This window comes from Eleutherodactylus coqui, chromosome 13 (genome assembly GCF_035609145.1).
Source record: "Eleutherodactylus coqui strain aEleCoq1 chromosome 13, aEleCoq1.hap1, whole genome shotgun sequence".
Taxonomy (NCBI): Eukaryota; Metazoa; Chordata; class Amphibia; order Anura; family Eleutherodactylidae; genus Eleutherodactylus; species Eleutherodactylus coqui.
The window spans coordinates 16,940,077-16,957,398 of NC_089849.1; the positions used below are offsets into that span (position 1 = coordinate 16,940,077).

A 17,322-nucleotide genomic window follows, 5' to 3' on the forward strand; every position below is an offset into this window, starting at 1 on the left:
CATCGTTTGTCCCCATACTGCCATTTCATCGGCCGCCCGGATCCCTGTTAACACCTGCAGCTGACCAGCGAACAATTTTACGCCCACCAAAACGACGCGATCAGCCGGCGAATGAGCGTTTGTTCTTTCGTTGGCTGATCGTTCGTCTTTTTACACAGCCCAATTGTTGGCCCAACGGGTGTTCGCAGGAACAATTGTGTAGAAGGGCCTTCCGCTTTATGGATTATTGTGTGTCTCATTTTATTATCAGGTAAACATTGCAGCTAACAGTGTGCAGAACATTGTAAGAACTAAAGTCTGCCAGCCGCCGGGACTCTCCATGCTCATCAGTTGCCCATAGCAACCATTAAGAACTAGTAGAACGCACTGCGCATGTGCAGCAGTCCTGACTCCCGATCACGTGAGCAAACCTCGCGATGCTGGCGAGTTACGTGACAGGCTCTGCGAACTCGGTGCCTCGGTGACGTCAGCGCCGGAAGTTCGGTAAGTGTCTGTTTACCGGCGGCTGGTCGTGGCCCGTCTTTAACCCCGTAATGTTGGTTCTGTGGCCACTTCCAGCCATTGTATGAGAGCCGGGCCAGGTAGCTCTTCCCGTCCCTGGCTTGTTTACATCCTGCAGCCTCCTCCATGTTTCCTGGCTTCTGCCCTCCATTAGTGCTGCTCACAGATATAATCAGGGTGACACGACTGCCGTTTGATGTTTGTGTCGTCATTTCTGTGTCTACGGTAAGAAATCAGCGGACGGCGGCGCTGCTTGTCCCAAAATATGCGTCCGTTGTATTTCGTAATCGTCCGGCGCTGTTCGTTAGCGCTCCTATCATGGCGGTGTCCCGGCGCACGAAATTTTCAGCTGCCAGTACTTGTTACTGAATAGGTCAAAATATATATATTTTATCTTTGCGCTCTTTTCGTTGTTGCTGTCCGTGTGCGATTACGCGGCCCACGGGTAAACATTCTCATCGGTAACCGCGAATCACATGTGTGATGCTGGCATTCTCAGTCCGATGCATCGCCTTGCGCTGTTTCGCTCACACTCGCACGTAAACATTGCGTAATATGCGAGCGCAAAAAAGAATTGCTGTATTACGTGCGGGAGAGGCCATTGTTCTCAACGCCGCCCGTACGTAATTACATGGGCGGCGTGTATAAGCGGCGCTGTGAAGGGACAAAGCGGGAAATAGACAAAAAACAGGAAGACCGCGCGTGACGGCGTGCGTGACGCTCGCTGCCATGTGTGGTGTAATATCGCCGCCAGGCGCGGTTGTGGAGTTTTTGGTTTTTTTTTCAGCAGCGGCCTTCACGCTGACGAGAAAATTATGCGTTTATTTTTTTGTTTTTTTTTAAAGCAATATGAGAATGCGGGGAAACTCCGAATTGTGAAGCCCCCGCCGTTCAGCGACCTCCTTCCCGTCTGCCATGTTTTCTATCTTGCGAGATTTGGAAATCTCTCTGCGTTTTGCTGTTTCCCTACGGCGACCCTGCTGCAGCGCATCGCACCAACTTGCGCTATTTGTGCGATGCGTTTTTAACATTAACAGCAATTCCTGTTTTCTGTCGTGTGAGAGCGTCGCAGGCTTCGGTCGTGCTTCTCGAGGAAAACGCTTCGCCGACGCTCAAACATCGTATGAGCAAGAATGCCATATTGGCGCAATTTTCCTCACGGCGGTACCGCGCCCGCCAGTGTGAAGGAGGCCGTAACCAGGCGGCATCAATGACAGCATACTTTTTCTTTTCTTTCGCCAGTTGTGGTTTTATACGAAAATTCTTTTTTTTTTTTTAAGGTTTTTCCACTTTTGGTTTATGCTTGGAAATTATTATTATTGTTTTTTTTTTTGCATTCGAAGTCCCATAATTGTTTTATTTTCCCACGGATAGAACTCTGTGAGAATTCGTTTTTGCTAGAACCATTTTGGGGTAGATATGAGCTATTTTGATCATTAGATTGCATTTTTTTTATGTGAGGCAAAATCAACCAAAAAAAGAAGCATTTTGGCTCCATTTTTTAAATGTTTTAAATTTTTTTTGTTGTTAAAAAGGGGAAATTGCACAAAAAAGTATTTTTTTTTCTTCTGAGCATTTAAAAAATTTTTTTTGTACTTTTTTTTTTTTTAAATGACCCTATAGGGGACTCGAACCTGCGATCCTTTGATTGCTATGTTAACCGTTGCAGTAGTTCTGTACTGTAGTGTATTTTCACTAATAGCCACTATATGCCATTGCAGACCCGGATGCTGTTGTCAGGTGTCTGGTTACTATGACAACCCATCGGCCCTCCATCCATAGTCCATACATGGACCTTAGAGGAGACGACCAGCCGCTCGCGGGTCCGGACTACCAGGGGGGTGGAGCTTGTCCAACTCCTTTAAGTTTAGTTTAATCTACCTGTTTTCTGCCTCTCGCAGCGACCATGAGCTACTCCGAGAAACCCGAAGAGATCACCAAGGATGAATGGATGGAGAAGCTGAACAACCTGCACATCCAGAGAGCAGACATGAACCGGCTGATCATGAACTACCTGGTAACCGGTCAGTGCTAACACTGCACAATTAACCCCTTAAGGACACGGCCTATTTTGGCCAAAAGGATGTGATAATTTGGGGGGGATTTTCATCTCCACTTTTCAAAAGTCATAACTTTAAAAAAAATTTTTCGGCAACCTTTTTTATGCTTCTGTAGGGGACTAGAACCAAAAAAAGCTCTGATCACTATGATAATGCACTGCACTACTTCTGTACTGCAATGCATTATCACTTACGATAGCGATCACAGGCCATGGCAGGCTCAGAGGCCATTGTTTGGCATCTAGTTGCCAGGGCAAACCATCGGCCCTCCATGATTACATAGTGGAGGGCCGAGGACGTCACGGGGGGATATATGCTTTCCCTGTGAACCCATTAATTGCCAGCACTCCTATAGAATTGAATGGTGTGGTGGCCGAGTGTGTGATTGGTGGAGGTCTCACACCCACCAATCTGCTTGTTGTTCCCTGTTCTGTAGATAGGGGATAACTTAAAGGGGTTGTACTACAATTTCAGGTTATACCCTGTCCACAGGATAGGGGATTACCCTCTGATCAGTCGCGGTCTCCCTGCTAGCAGCTACCAGCCCCACAGACCTTCCGTACGACCTATAATATACAGTTACATTATAGGTTGTCGGGAGGTTAAATATGATGCAGTCTTGATGCTTCCCTTAAGGGATCAGGTACCAAAGAAAGTCCAATCCGGGACACGCAAGCAACTTTCTTCTAATCCAGAATTGAGTTGTTTTTTTTTGCCAGATCCCCAAATCCCCAAATCCCTATTCTACTGGATTTATAAACTCCGTGTACATAATGGCTAAATACTGTAAGGCCCAATGTCCACTTGCACGCACGGGTAACACTGCTGAATCCCACATTGGAGAGGAAAAGACATTTTCTTACCTCTCCGGATCCAGCACGGGTCTCCCCCGTCGCAGCCGGATCTTCTTTCTTCAGCACGGTGGATGTGTCTGGGCTTTTTCTTTTTTTTCAAATCTCCTGCTTTCCCGCTGATCTGCGGCCCATCCACAGTGACAGCTGCGGGCAGTCCGCGGATCATTGGAAGCCGTCCGCTTGGGATCCGCAGGAAAATGGAGCATGCTGCGATTTCTTCCCGCGCGTGCGATCTGCACACCGGGGGAAAAAAGTCACATCCGCATGCTTTTTACTGTCCTGCGGACGCTAATGTGTCTCCATGGGTGGCTTGATTTGCAGATTTCCCACACGGGTTCCGCAAATCAAATTTGCCCGTGGACATTGGGCCTAGGGGCGTATTTTCTCTCCGTATAACGTGTATATTTTTACGCACGTAATCTGGACAGAATACAGCACCACTGGTTTGGTTTCTATTGGAGTATTCTGACGTGTGTGAAAAAAAAAATTACAGCATGTCATTTTTTTAATGCACTGAAACTCCATCCATCCATGTGAATAAGCTCTAAGAATGCCAGTTACTAAAGAGCCATACACTGCATGTTATCTGAAAAATACCTTTAAATAACATTCAGTCTGCCTGCGGTCACCACTAGAGGGAGCTCACTGTATATGGATTTATCATTGTGTCTAAAGCGAGTTGTGTAAGTCGTGTTCTTGTCTTTTTGTATTATAGAGGGATTCAAGGAGGCGGCAGAGAAGTTTAGGATGGAGTCTGGTATTGAGCCCAGTGTAGACCTGGAGAGTCTGGATGAAAGGATTAAGATTCGGGAGATGATTCTTAAAGGACAGATCCAGGAAGCCATCGCCCTGATAAACTCCCTCCATCCGGAGTTACTGGACACTCACCGCTACCTGTATTTCCACCTGCAGGTCAGACAAGGCTTAGAGCATCACTCCATACAAAACTAAAGGGGTTGTCGAACATAGGGATACCTTGCTGATCGGTAGGGATCCGACCATTGGGACCCTCAGTGAAGCGAAGTACAGGGTTCCAGCGCATCCAGGAATGAACAGAATGGCGGTCGCACATGCACACTGTCGCTCTATTCGTTTCATTAAGGGTGGCTTTACACGAAGTCACTATCGTCCAAAGAGTCACTTGATAGAACGAATGGAGATGACCGTTGTTTCCTTTAAATATGGCCACCAACCAGGTGACAAGCAAAAATTTGGTCACCAGTCGCTTTTTTTCTGTTCACCTAAAAATAGTCGCTGGTTGATTAATTATCCTCCTGTGTAAACGGATAATCATTGTTTTTAAAGACTACCTAACAAGTTTGCAGGGAGATGTGCGGCTACCACTGAGCGCTGATTGGCTCCTGCCTTTATTGAACATTTTGCCCTCCCTGTTAACGCTGACTCAGTCCTGAAAACGCATAAATACTTACAAGTGACCTTAAACTGAAGGTCCTTGCTGGTCTTCGAAAGAACACTTGTTGCTACAGTCTCTGGGTGATTTTGGTCCAGCGAGTGTTCACTTGTAGACCGCTTGTGCGTATATATGTGCGTTCAGTGGACTTGGCAACCAATGAGCGTGTGTTGGGGAGGGGTCAAATACACATCCGCCAAAGAAACTCGCGCTCCCTAACTAGTTGACAAACGAACTTGCGGCCCGTGTAAATGTTCCCAACAATTCGTTTAGCGATTGTGAAATCAAAAAAGTGACCAGTCACTCTGTGTAAAAACACACAGACGGTCATTCGTACGCTTTAGCGACTATTCAGGTGACAGTTGCCCCTTATAAAGCCACGCTATAACTGCATGAAATAGAGTTTGGGCGTTTGGCTATATCAGGTAGTCACATGAAATGAATGAATGAATGAAGCAATAGCATGCATGTGCTTCCACTGCTCTGTTCATTCCTGGACACCTTGGACCCCCGCTCTCTGGAACAGTGGGGGTCTCGGCATTCAGATTCACATGGATCAGCATGTAATCCCCTATATTGTGGATAAGTGATAACTTGCCTTTGTGGGACAACCCCTTTAATACCAGCAACCCAATCCCCACATATAACACATGAGTCCAGGAAGCTGAGGTACGAGGAGCAGATCGCTGGGGTCTTAAAACTGTGATATAAAGGGTCATGGTGGTCATTGGGATTTTCTGTCTCTGACCATAGCATTGATTGGCAATGGCAAATCCATTTTTGACTCTTTGACTCTACAGAGCTGCTATTCTGCTGGGTTAAAAAGTTCCATGTTATTAAAGTGTTCCTTTGACATCTCAGGAAGCCCATCTATAGTATGCGGACTCCGGCAAACAGCTCCCCATGTCTCAGCTTCCTGTCGTGAGACAGATGGATATTGGGAAAGTAGTTCTAAGCAGAGGTCATCTCTTCTTCTTTCCTCAGCAACAACATCTCATAGAGCTGATCCGACAGAGGGAGACAGAAGCCGCCCTGGAGTTCGCCCAGACTCAGCTGGCTGAGCAGGGGGAGGAGAGCAGAGAGTGTCTGACGGAGATGGAGAGGACGCTGGCGCTGTTGGCGTTCGACAACCCAGAGGATTCCCCGTTTGGCGATTTGCTAAACATGATGCAACGGCAGAAGGTATGTTTATCCCCCATACAGGAAAGGATTATGCCATGAATCACAACGTCAGACAGTCCTGTAGTTAAAGGAGTTGCACAAGATCAGAAAAACATGTCTGTTTTATTAAAAAAAACAAAAACCTGCCACACATGTCCATGGTTGTGTCTGGTACCGCAGCTCTACTAAAGTGAATGGGGCTGTTCTGCAATACCACATAGAGCCCATAGACAGGTGGGGTGCTGTTTTGGAAGTGAGCAACCATGCGATGTTGTGCAATCCCTTTTAAAGTGCGGTTTGGGAAAATGTGTCTGTTTTCTTCTGAAAACAGCACCACACCTGTCCACTGGATGTGTGCGGTATTGCAACTTGGCTCCATTCGCTTCAATAAGACTGCAGTACCAAAAACGCCATACCTTTTCCATGGTTGTGTCTGGAAGTAGACGTCCATATTGTCCGAATGCTGGGTTTTTGCAGGTAAAATTCAGAGTTGACTTTAGTACAAGACAAGTGAATGACATCTGATCCACATGATGGAAAGGCAAGCATGCTGCAGATTGTATCACGTCGCAGCATTCTCATTCTGTTGTGGCTTTAATGTGGATTTTCACAGCAAAATTCACGCCCTTCAATATAAGTGGGGTGAAATCTGCATGTAGCATGGATTTTCCTATGGATTTTCAGTTTAATCTGCTGCAGAAATATTCCACCGGTGCACATGTGCAGTAGAGCAATGTCAAGTGTGGATGGACCGCTGATCGGACGGCTTCCATTGACTTCAATGGAAGCCGTCCGTGCGAGAACCACACTGAAATGGAGCACGCTGCGATTGGATTTCCCCACCCAAAGGTCAGCAAATCAAATCGGCAGGCTTTATTTCAGTTGGGGACGCCCTCGTTTTCCTGTGTGCGGCTTGAACTGATCATCCGCAATTCGTATCCGCCCGTGGACATTGGGCCTAAATGGTTGGGATATCTTCTGATTTCCGGTGCACAGAGCCTCCAGTAATGGGACAGGTTTCCTCTTATAGTCAGTGCAGGACCCAGTGCTATGAAGACACTCCAGTCTGCAGCCCGGCTGTGTCAAAGCCAAGCCTTCCCCCGGCTTCTACCGTCCCCGGTCCTCTCTGCACATACGAAAGGAGAACTTGTAGCTCTGCATACATGGACCAGAAACACATGGTCTGGCTGTCTGCATGCTGCCAGATAATGCTCGCCCACGGCAGTAAATGAGCGCATAATTCTGTTACATCGCACTACCATTAATTACTGGGGGTGAGTGTGGCCTGGATGTATGCTACTTGCCGAACTGTGTATTTCCTGCTTTAGACTACATTCACACCGGTGGGCGCAATATCGGGCTGAGAAACTTGGCCCAGTATTGTGTTTGCCAACGTGCAAAAATGCCTCGCATCACTTCTGTGCAATTGTGATTCTCAGTTGCGTGTTTCACATGCGTCAGAGGATCATAAGTATTTCCCATTGATTTCAATAGGAAACCTCACCTCGCACGGCATGCAATGTTTTTAAGGTCCCATTGAAAGCAATGGGCGTGGTATTCCAAGGGAACGCTAAAAGATAGAACATGCTGCTATTTTTGGGAGTCTTGCAACGCACAAAAATTATGTGAGATTCTCAGCCATGTGAAACTGGCTTTAACATATTGAATCCTCATGACCGTATAATTAAAAAGAGACTGATCAGATATGGCTTCTCTGGAAAGGTTGCAGGGAGAATGCCGCCTCTTCTTTCTTGGCGAAAACCAAACATTGCATATCTGCACAAACCCCTCTTACCAACTGTGGGGGTGGAGGGGTGATGATTTGGGCTTGTTATGCAGCCACAGGACCTGGACAGCTTGCAGGCAGGGAGTCGACCATGAACTCCCCTGTGCACCAGGACACATGGACTCCAAACTGTTTGAAAATGGCCTTATAATTCTTCCAAGATTGATGGCTGCAGCAATTGCTTCTCAAAGATCAGTGCTGATTAGAGATGAGCGAGCGTACTCGGAAAAGCACTACTCGCTCGAGTAATGTGCTTTATCCGAGTATCGCTGTGCTCGTCCCTGAAGATTCGGGTGCTGCTGCGGCTGACAGGTGAGTCGCAGGGGAGAGCGGGCGGGAGAGAAAGATCTCCCCTCCGTTCCTCCCCGCTCTCCCCTGCAGCTCCCCGCTCCGTGCCGGCACCCGAATCTTCAGACCCGAGCACAGCGATACTCGGATAAAGCAAATTACTCGAGTGAGTAGTGCTTTTCCGAGTACGCTCGCTCATCTCTAGTGCTGATGTCTCTCCTCCCTAGCATTGTGTTAACAAACACCTGAATGCTCCAAACCAGCAAACTGCCAAAAATTCAGCTTTTATAGAGGTGCTCACACTTGTTGATGATCAAGTAATCCAGGGCATTTGATTAGCAGCACCTAGCTGCTACTTACCCTTTTAATTCCTATGGAAGCAGTAAGGCTAGTTTCACACGGGCGAGGGTGATATCGGGCCGTGAATCACGGCCCAATATCGCCCTCGCCAGCCATGTGAAAGCCCCGTGGATGCATGGAATCCCCTGCTGCAGCAGAGGATCACCGATTTCTCCCATTGTTTTCAATGGCACTGGTGCTGCTGCCGCCGTCCCCATTGAAATCAATGGGGCTGCTAGCTGCGATCTCGCAGCTAGATAGTACATGCCACGATTTTTTTCTTGCATACCATAGCATCGTGGTGCCATGCAGGAAAAAATCGCTCATGTGTCTGAACCCATTCTAAGGAATGGGTTTCATATTTGAGCGTCTTGCAATACACAAATCTTTGGCGATTTTCTCGGCTGTGTGAAAACCTCCTAAGGGGGTATTTAATTTTTCGCTCACTGCTTCTGCATTTTGGTTTAGTTTTTGTTAAATAATGTTGCAGTGCAGTTTGCGATGCGTTGCTCTTCATCTGAGGTCGCATTAACATAACTTTTAAGAACCATATGTTTTTGTTTTTTAAATTATGTCCTGATACGTAAAACCACAGAATTCAAAAAGGCTCTACTTAGTTTTTCTCATGAATGAATATGTTAGAATGACTTCCTTTATCCCTTTTTTTATGCCTGTGCCTATTGATATATAGGGGGCCAGCGAGAAATAATGTTAAAGGCAAAGTTATAATGTTTTCTCTCTGGGTAAAGGGTCCTTTTATATTCGGCCCTGATGACAAGCGCCCATCAACGTCGTCTGCTCTACAGGTTGATTTATACTCTGGTGGAGGGGAGCGATTGTTCATCCTTCATCAAACTGCTAACAACCGTGTGTGTGTGTGTGTGTGTGTGTGTGTGTGTGTGTGTGTGTGTGTGTGTGTGTGTGTGTGTGTGTCTTATGCTCCACCCCTGGTGATGTCATCACTCTTCCCCCTGGTGACGTCATTGAAGGTCCTACAACATATATAACACAGTTAGGGCTCTTGGAAGGAAAAGACAAAAATAACAAAATGAGAATACAACTAAGCCGTTATTATCTCAGAAGACACAACTCAGAAGTCCTGATAAAAGACACTGACCAACCTGCACCGCGGAGATCCGGTGGGCTGAAGGACCTGTGGTGATGTCACTGCTGTGGGAGGAGCCAAGCTGTTTCTCTTGTGTGGTAATCAATCCGCTGTGAGTATGATGTGCCACCAGAAACACTGGGACTATAATTTCCTAATAATTACTAGTAGAGTTTTATAATTGTTGGCAGCACATCTCTTATTTATATGGAGAAATGTGATGCTGATGGCAGTGATTTGGTACCGCGCGAAAGTTGCGCAAACAGAACAAATGAGTGTTTGCTCGTTGCTGTTGGGTGATTGGCAGCACCTTCACACGGTCTGTGATCAGGCAAATGAGCGTTCATAGAAAAGTTGTTGCCTGATCATGTGGCTGTGTAAAAGGTCCTTTTAGTATGTCCAGCAGACCCTCCTCTCGTCATTGCGTGCGCAGAATTAGAGGACTGTGCGCCCGCGTGTACATGCAATCAAGAGATGAAGCCTGCTCAGTAGACCGAGGGACAGACGGAAAGGGATTGGGGGACGCAGGTGAGTATAAAAAGCAATCCCCAGGACTCAGCGGCCCCTGTGCTATAAACCCATATCCATACCCCGAGGTCTTGTCGGCACTGCCTAACCCCAAAATTCACATGCGCCTAAAGTAACCAGCATCTGTTACATCCTTACAGGTTTGGAGTGAAGTGAATCAGGCCGTCTTAGACTACGAGAACCGCGAGTCCACACCCAAACTGGCAAAACTCCTTAAACTGCTCCTGTGGGCTCAAAACGAGCTGGACCAGAAGAAAGTCAAATACCCCAAGATGGCCGACCTCAGTAAAGGCACAGTGGAGGACCCCAAGTAACACCCCCGCCTGGGTGTTGGGAGTACCCAGAACGCGTGTGACCTCCTGCATTACCAGTCTGTGACTGCGACGTTGTTTTCTTTTCGTACCAGCACTAAACCCGGACACTTCTTCACCAAGCCGGTTCCTCATGGGGCACTGAGATTTACGGGGAGGGGGGTGGAGGATGGAGGGTCCAACCAAGCCAAGCAAAGCCCCCCCCCCCAAGTTCTAAAAAAAAATCTGTTTTGTTTGTTCTCCCTATGGGCCCTTGGCTGTTGAGTATATGATTACAGTGATTGTCCCGCCGGTCCTGAGAGGAGACATAGGGAGGAGGTTGTAGCCTATGCATTTTACCACAGGAGTACAGAGTATTTAAGGCACAGTGATCCTTGACCTATGTATTTATGAAACCTATTTTTTACCATAGCCTTCTACGAACTATGACAGAATTTAATTTATAGCCTTTATTAGTAATGAGGCCCCTGTAATAGCATTTTTTCCTTTTCTTTTGTAATGTGAAAATCATAGTAGAACGTTGTATCCGATATCTTGCCTTGTTCTTCTCCAGTAGTGTTAGGTTATTCTTATGTATCGTGTGTATATGTCACTCTACAAAGGAGCTTTAGTTTAAAAGGGATGTCCATCTTTACAGTTTATATATAGAATTAATCTACATAGAGAGTTGAGTCACTTTGTAAATGCATTACTTATCCTGTACTGATCCTACATCACATCCTGTATTATACTCCAGAGCTGCACTCACTATTCTGCTGGTGGAGTCACTGTGCAGATACATTACTTATCCTGTACTGATCCTGAGTTACATGCTGTATTATACTCCAGAGCTGCACTCACTGTTCTGCTGGTGGAGTCGCTGTGTACATACATTACTTATCCTGTACTGATCCTGAGTTACATCCTGTATTATACTCCAGAGCTGCACTCACTATTCTGCTGGTGGAGTCGCTGTGTTCATACATTACTCATCCTGTACTGATCCTGAGTTACATCCTGTATTATACTCCAGAGCTGCACTCACTATTCTGCTAGTCGAGTCATGTCCTGTATTATACTCCAGAGCTGTACTTACTCTACTGGCAGCTCTGTAGTATAATACAGGATGTAACTCAGCCTCAGTACTGGATAAGTAATGTATGTACACAGTGACTCCAGCAGCAGAATAGTGAGTGCAGCTCTGGAGTATAATACAGGATGTAACTCAGGATCAGTACAGGATAAGTAATGTATGTACACAGTGACTCCACCAGCAGAATAGTGAGTGCAGCTCTGGAGAATAATACAGGATGGACCTTGGGATCAGTCCAGGGGCAGTAATGTATGTATAAAGTAAGCAGCTTTCCTGTAGATTTTATATACAACCTGTGACACGCGGTGGACATATGTTGGGTTTATGTTTAGTTTTAATAAGTGATATTTAACTCTTTCCTATTAGACACTATTGGGGTTGGTGCTTTATCTGTTTGGTATTGGGCTTTGATCGCACATTGGAGTCTTGGTGGCCCTAATCTACCTCTCAGTTTCCTGTCCTTATATAACTCATTGTGTGATCAATTATGTACATTGCAGCACCCTATAAACACTGAGGTCGGCGGGGGAAAGTCAACGCTTTATAGCACCCGGAGCAGTGACCACCGGGAAACATGAGAGACGTCTTCGGATTGGCTGTAGTAAATAAACAGGGGCTCCACTTTATGGGTTACTTTACACAGGACGACTATTGGGCATAAAAGCTACTCATTGCTTCTGTGCTTTCACGCATTCAGTGAATGGAGGCGGAGCGCGCTGGATATCTCTACCGCCCGCCCGCCTCCATTCAGTGTGAACAGGCAGTCGTTCAGAGATGAGCGACCGCCTGTTTATACTGAGTGAGCAGTTGGGAGCGGACGGTGGATGAGATGTTATACTTTGTCTTTTCTGCAAAGGGTGCTGCAAGGAAAATCTGCATAAAGCTCAGTAGCTTTGGCCAGATTGTTGGCTGTAGGCCAGTATATAGCTGGTGATGGGAGCGCTGTATTTTCCTAAATGCTTTTTTCATTGAGCTCTTCAGAATTCATTGCTGTTATCGTTTAGCCGGTATTCTGCTGACGTGTCGGTGAGAAACCGGTCGCCCCCTCCTCCCCTCCCGCAGCGGTACCACACCTCCTCCTCCCCTCCCGCAGCGGTACCACACCTCCTCCTCCCCTCCCGCAGCGGTACCACACCTCCTCCTCCCCTCCCGCAGCGGTACCACACCTCCTCCTCCCCTCCCGCAGCGGTACCACACCTCCTCCTCCCCTCCCGCAGCGGTACCACACCTCCTCCTCCCCTCCCGCAGCGCACAAGCTCCGTGCGGACATTATGTAATTGCTAGCTCTCTAATATTCTGCACAGAACTTGGATAAGTTCTCCGTCTGCCGTCAAACTTCACACAGACTGATTTTCCCATCGGGCATTAAGCCTGGTAAGTGTTGCATCACATTGGCACACAGAGCAGGCGCCCCCTACGAAGCGATTGTCCCACTGTGCCTGATGGCAATTATGTTACCCAGCAGAGAAGTGGCAGGTTCCCAGCATTTATCATCTTCCTCTCCGCCATAGAAGCAAGCAAAGGTGGCATTACCACAAATCATAGGATATAATGGCCAGGGCCCCGGTGCCATATTACTACATAGCCAGGCCAGATTGCCAGTCAGGGAAGCTGGGTAACGAGTACTATGGACGCTGTAATGGCAGCCAGGTTGGTAGTTGGGGAATATATATATGTAGCTTGAGTTTAAATATTGCTTAATTTCCTAGGTTGTATATTTTGTCACTTTTTACCGTCTTTTCTAGAAGTGTTGTATACATCTGCACACAGTGGAAGCCGCCATGTTGTATGATCGCCCAAATACGGAATACCCCTTTAAAGGGGGTGTAGTGGGTTAATCTGCCCACCCTCAACTACCGATCGTTCATCTGATGGCTGTTTTTCCAACACATGAGCGGTGGCGGCTTTTTTCTCAGAGAACAAAAGGATCGAGCATTAAAAATCCAACCCCCCCCAATTCTTCTTTTCTGTGACATTATCCGTCGGGGGCGGGAGGAGTTGTTGAGCCGGCCCCCTTCACATCAAAGAGTGGTACGGCATCGCAGCGGACTCCACTGTTTGTCTGCAGCAGCTTATCAGCCGATTTGTCCGCATCGCACTGTCCGGTTTGGTAGTTCTGTTCTCTTCCATTCACTTCAGTGGGAGAGAGCTGCAATACCAAACTTGGCCACTGTGCTACAGAGACATTGTGACCGTTCTAGCATCCGTAGCAGCAGGTCATAAGCTGCTGGGTGAGGGTCCTTAGCACCAAGCAGCAGGCCTTTACCAGTCTGCTACTGATGACCATAGGGGCCCGTTTGCACGGGTGTATGCAATTTTGGGGAAAAAATGCATTTTTTAATTACGTGTATATGTGCATATTTGGTGCATAGGTACATTTTTTTTAATGGCAGTGTTGCATCCGCATTCACTGAGTTCTTCATGCCCAAGAAGGCCCAAGTGATGCCAGTTTTTTCACAGCCCACAAAACGCAGGGTGCACAAAAAACGTAGCGAACACAGATGCGAATGCGTATTCACTGTGGACTTTTAATGCACCCATAATACAAACCCAAACAGGACCGGCTACGGTTTGGGGTTTTTTTATGCGCAACATTGGTTTGTGTTAAACAAAAAAACCGCGCACATCTGACTAAATCTGTTTAATTCAATGGGTCCGTATTGAGTCCGTAAAAAATCCGGACAGAAAATACACCCATCTGAGCGGGCTCCAACGGGAGGACGGATCTCCAATGGTTGTGATCTGGACAACTTCTTTTGAAGAGGTGTTCCAGGATTATAAAAACATGGCTGCTTTCTTCCCTAAGACAGCGCCCCACTTGGCCACAGACTGTGTGTGGTATTGCTGCTCAACCTGATTCTCTTCAATGGGGCAGTAATACCGGGCACAGCCTGTGGGCAGGTGTGGCGCTGTTCTTATAGGAAAGTTTTGTTATCCTCCAATCTTGCCTGGCTTCCACTGTGAACCCCAGATGCGATAAAGCGTTTAACTGCAAGCTGTGGCAAGTCAGCGGCTGTGGCACTACAATTCCCAGCATGCCCTGACCGCCATCGTGCAGCAGCTTGCAGGCCTCTACCATATGGTATTTATTTGTGATTTTGGGGGTACAGCATGTACAGTATATATGGGGGGGGGTTTATGGCTAAAGAGCGATCACCACATCCTTTTCTTGTCGACAGATCAGTGGGAGAATGCAGGGTGGCACGCCTCGGCGGGGGGAGGTGAGGGCGTTACATTGTATATAGCAGTCTGCCTTTGTATATAGTTTTACATTCTTGCAGGTTGTATCCATTGATTGATTGACGTGTGCGTGCGCTGTATAAAATGTGCATCCAACCCGAGCGGTTAGTCAAATGTTTTGCAATTAAAAGACCCGAGACTGAAGACTCTTCTGCCGACTCTTTATTTTACAGTCTTTCAACTTTAAAGGAGCAAATCCCGTAATCTTGATGGACGGCGGTCCTACCTCATGGCCCCCACAGTCCCTGTTGAAGTCCATGGGAGTTCGGAAAAGAGCCACATAAACCGCACAACCATGCACAGCTCTCCGTTCAACTCTGCAGACGGCGGTGCTTGCACATCAAGTTGCCGGACCTTGTACTTCCAGTAGGTGAGGGTCCTCGAGGTGGGACACGCAGCTGTCATGCAAGTGAAGCATATACTGTGAAGCGTAATACCTCTTCAAGGTATCTGCTTACTGCCCTAAATGATGGCGCAGGGGCTTCCCTGGATCTGCACAACCGGCGCCCTAAGAATAGAAATCCCTTCCTTGATCCGCTAGTTAGCCCTTGCGGGAGGCTTTTATCCGATCGGTCAGGGTTTCTCAGTGTTGGTCCTCAGGCGCTCTTAAGGACTCCCACCTACTTGCAGTTTTCACATTAGAAAGTTCCATTCACATTTGCGCTTAAAATACGCAGAATTGAAAAATGAGAGTCTGTGGGAGCCCCTAGGGGGATGCAAGAGCGAGGCAGGACGGGGGACGCGAGAGCGAGGCAAGACGGGGGACGCGAGAGCGAGGCAGGACGGGGGGACGCGAGAGCGAGGCAGGACGGGGGGACGCGAGAGCGAGGCAGGACGGGGGGACGCGAGAGCGAGGCAGGACGGGGGGACGCGAGAGCGAGGCAGGACGGGGGGACGCGAGAGCGAGGCAGGACGGGGGGACGCGAGAGCGAGGCAGGACGGGGGGACGCGAGAGCGAGGCAGGACGGGGGGACGCGAGAGCGAGGCAGGACGGGGGGACGCGAGAGCGAGGCAGGACGGGGGGACGCGAGAGCGGGGCAGGACGGGGGGACGCGAGAGCGGGGCAGGACGGGGGGACGCGAGAGCGGGGCAGGACGGGGGGACGCGAGAGCGGGGCAGGACGGGGGACGCGAGAGCGGGGCAGGACGGGGGGACGCGAGAGCGGGGCAGGACGGGGGGACGCGAGAGCGAGGCAGGACGGGGGGACGCGAGAGCGAGGCAGGACGGGGGGACGCGAGAGCGGGGCAGGACGGGGGGACGCGAGAGCGGGGCAGGACGGGGGGACGCGAGAGCGGGGCAGGACGGGGGGACGCGAGAGCGGGGCAGGACGGGGGGACGCGAGAGCGGGGCAGGACGGGGGGACGCGAGAGCGGGGCAGGACGGGGGACGCGAGAGCGAGTAAAAACGCAGAATTATGAAACCAATGATTTTCGACGGTTTCATTCCCATTTGCAATGTTTTTACTCATGCGATTTGGAGTGAAAACAAAATCGCAGCGTGTCGCATCTTTCAGCGGTTTCGCTTTTTTTATCCCCATGTTTCACTATGGAGCCCCTTTTATCGAAGTACGAACTTGCGATTTTCATGCAGCGCTTTTTAAAAATTCGAATCTCCTATTGTCTCATGGGATAATCGTGCGAGAAAAACGGCAGCAACGTTTTGGCAAGAAAAAGCGTCACTGCGGCTCAAAAGGGGTGGGAATAAAGATGTGATTTTCCCCAATTGTCCTGGTGCAGCATTGTGATTGCCAGTGTGAGGGAGCCCGAGGGGTCCGCGCACATGTGACGGGAATAATCCGCATTATTTACAGTGCAGGTTGAGATTTTGACAAATCCAAGGGGAATTCGCGGCGGAATTGACTCGCAGTTCGGACTTTAAATCCCACAGCCTGTTGGTTTATAGGTTGTGGATTTTCAGTTCGTCTCCTGAGGGGTGAAATCCATGTAAAAATCTGCAGCGCAAAATGCACTAGAGCGTGTTCACAGCGGATGCGCCAAATAATCCGCCGCAGAAATCTGAGGTTGAGCCTCTGGATTCACAGCAGATCCCTCACAGATTAAGGCTAAATCCACATGAATGAAAACCACAGCAAGGATTGCCGTCAACTAGAGATGAGCGAACGGACTCATTTAGGGCGATTTCGCAATTGAGCACCGCTTTTTTCGAGTACCTGACTACTCAGGTGAAAAGATTCGGGGGTTTGCAGGGGGGGCGGGGGAAGAGAGCTCCCCGCTGTTCCCCACTGCTACCCCCCGCTCCACCACGCCGCCCCCCCCCCCCCCCCCCGGCGTCCCCCAAATCTTTTCACCTGAGTAGTCAGTTACTTAAAAAAGCGGTGCTCAATTGCGGAGTCGCCCTAAACGAGTACGCTCGCTCATCTCTACTGTCAACTCTTTTCACTATTCGAAAGGTTTGATTGATGTAATAACTCCCCCCTCTCGTCTCGGCATCGGCGCTCGTTCACACGGGCGTATTTAGTTTGTCCGTGAATATGCAGCGTAATCGTGAACCAAAACTCTGTATTCCCCGTGGATCTGGCTCTAGTAGCTTTTTTTTTTTTGCGCACGTTTTAACTAAGATTTTTCATGTGTGCAAAATTAAACTTCCAGCGCGCCCCATTGATTTCATGCGTGAATACACTGTGAATACGGATGTGTCGCGTCGTC

At 48.5% G+C, this 17,322-nt stretch overlaps 1 protein-coding gene across 2 annotated transcripts; it reads left to right on the forward strand.

The window, feature by feature from the left end:
* The first annotated feature begins 379 nt into the window (after nucleotides 1-379).
* GID8 (GID complex subunit 8 homolog) lies at nucleotides 380-14,800 on the forward strand. Of its 2 annotated transcripts, none has more exons than XM_066587585.1 (5): nucleotides 380-483; nucleotides 2,403-2,525; nucleotides 4,131-4,327; nucleotides 5,811-6,008; nucleotides 10,174-14,800. In XM_066587585.1, exons 2-5 carry the CDS (start codon nucleotides 2,408-2,410, stop codon nucleotides 10,345-10,347), a joined length of 687 nt encoding a protein of 228 aa, XP_066443682.1. In that variant the 5' UTR covers nucleotides 380-483; nucleotides 2,403-2,407; the 3' UTR covers nucleotides 10,348-14,800. The 2 variants fall into 2 exon arrangements, with proteins under 2 accessions (XP_066443682.1, XP_066443683.1); XM_066587586.1 differs by lacking the exon at nucleotides 380-483 and adding an exon at nucleotides 490-726.
* The last annotated feature ends 2,522 nt before the right edge of the window (nucleotides 14,801-17,322 follow it).

Excerpts from the sequence above, each read along its gene's own strand:
- GID8 (XM_066587585.1), top strand. The coding sequence starts at position 2,408 with ATGAGCTACTCCGAGAAACCCGAAGAGATCACCAAGGATGAATGGATG. Across the intron at positions 2,526-4,130 it reads CATGAACTACCTGGTAACCG|AGGGATTCAAGGAGGCGGCA; the intron begins GTCAGTGCTAAC and ends TTTGTATTATAG. Across the intron at positions 6,009-10,173 it reads ACATGATGCAACGGCAGAAG|GTTTGGAGTGAAGTGAATCA; the intron begins GTATGTTTATCC and ends ACATCCTTACAG.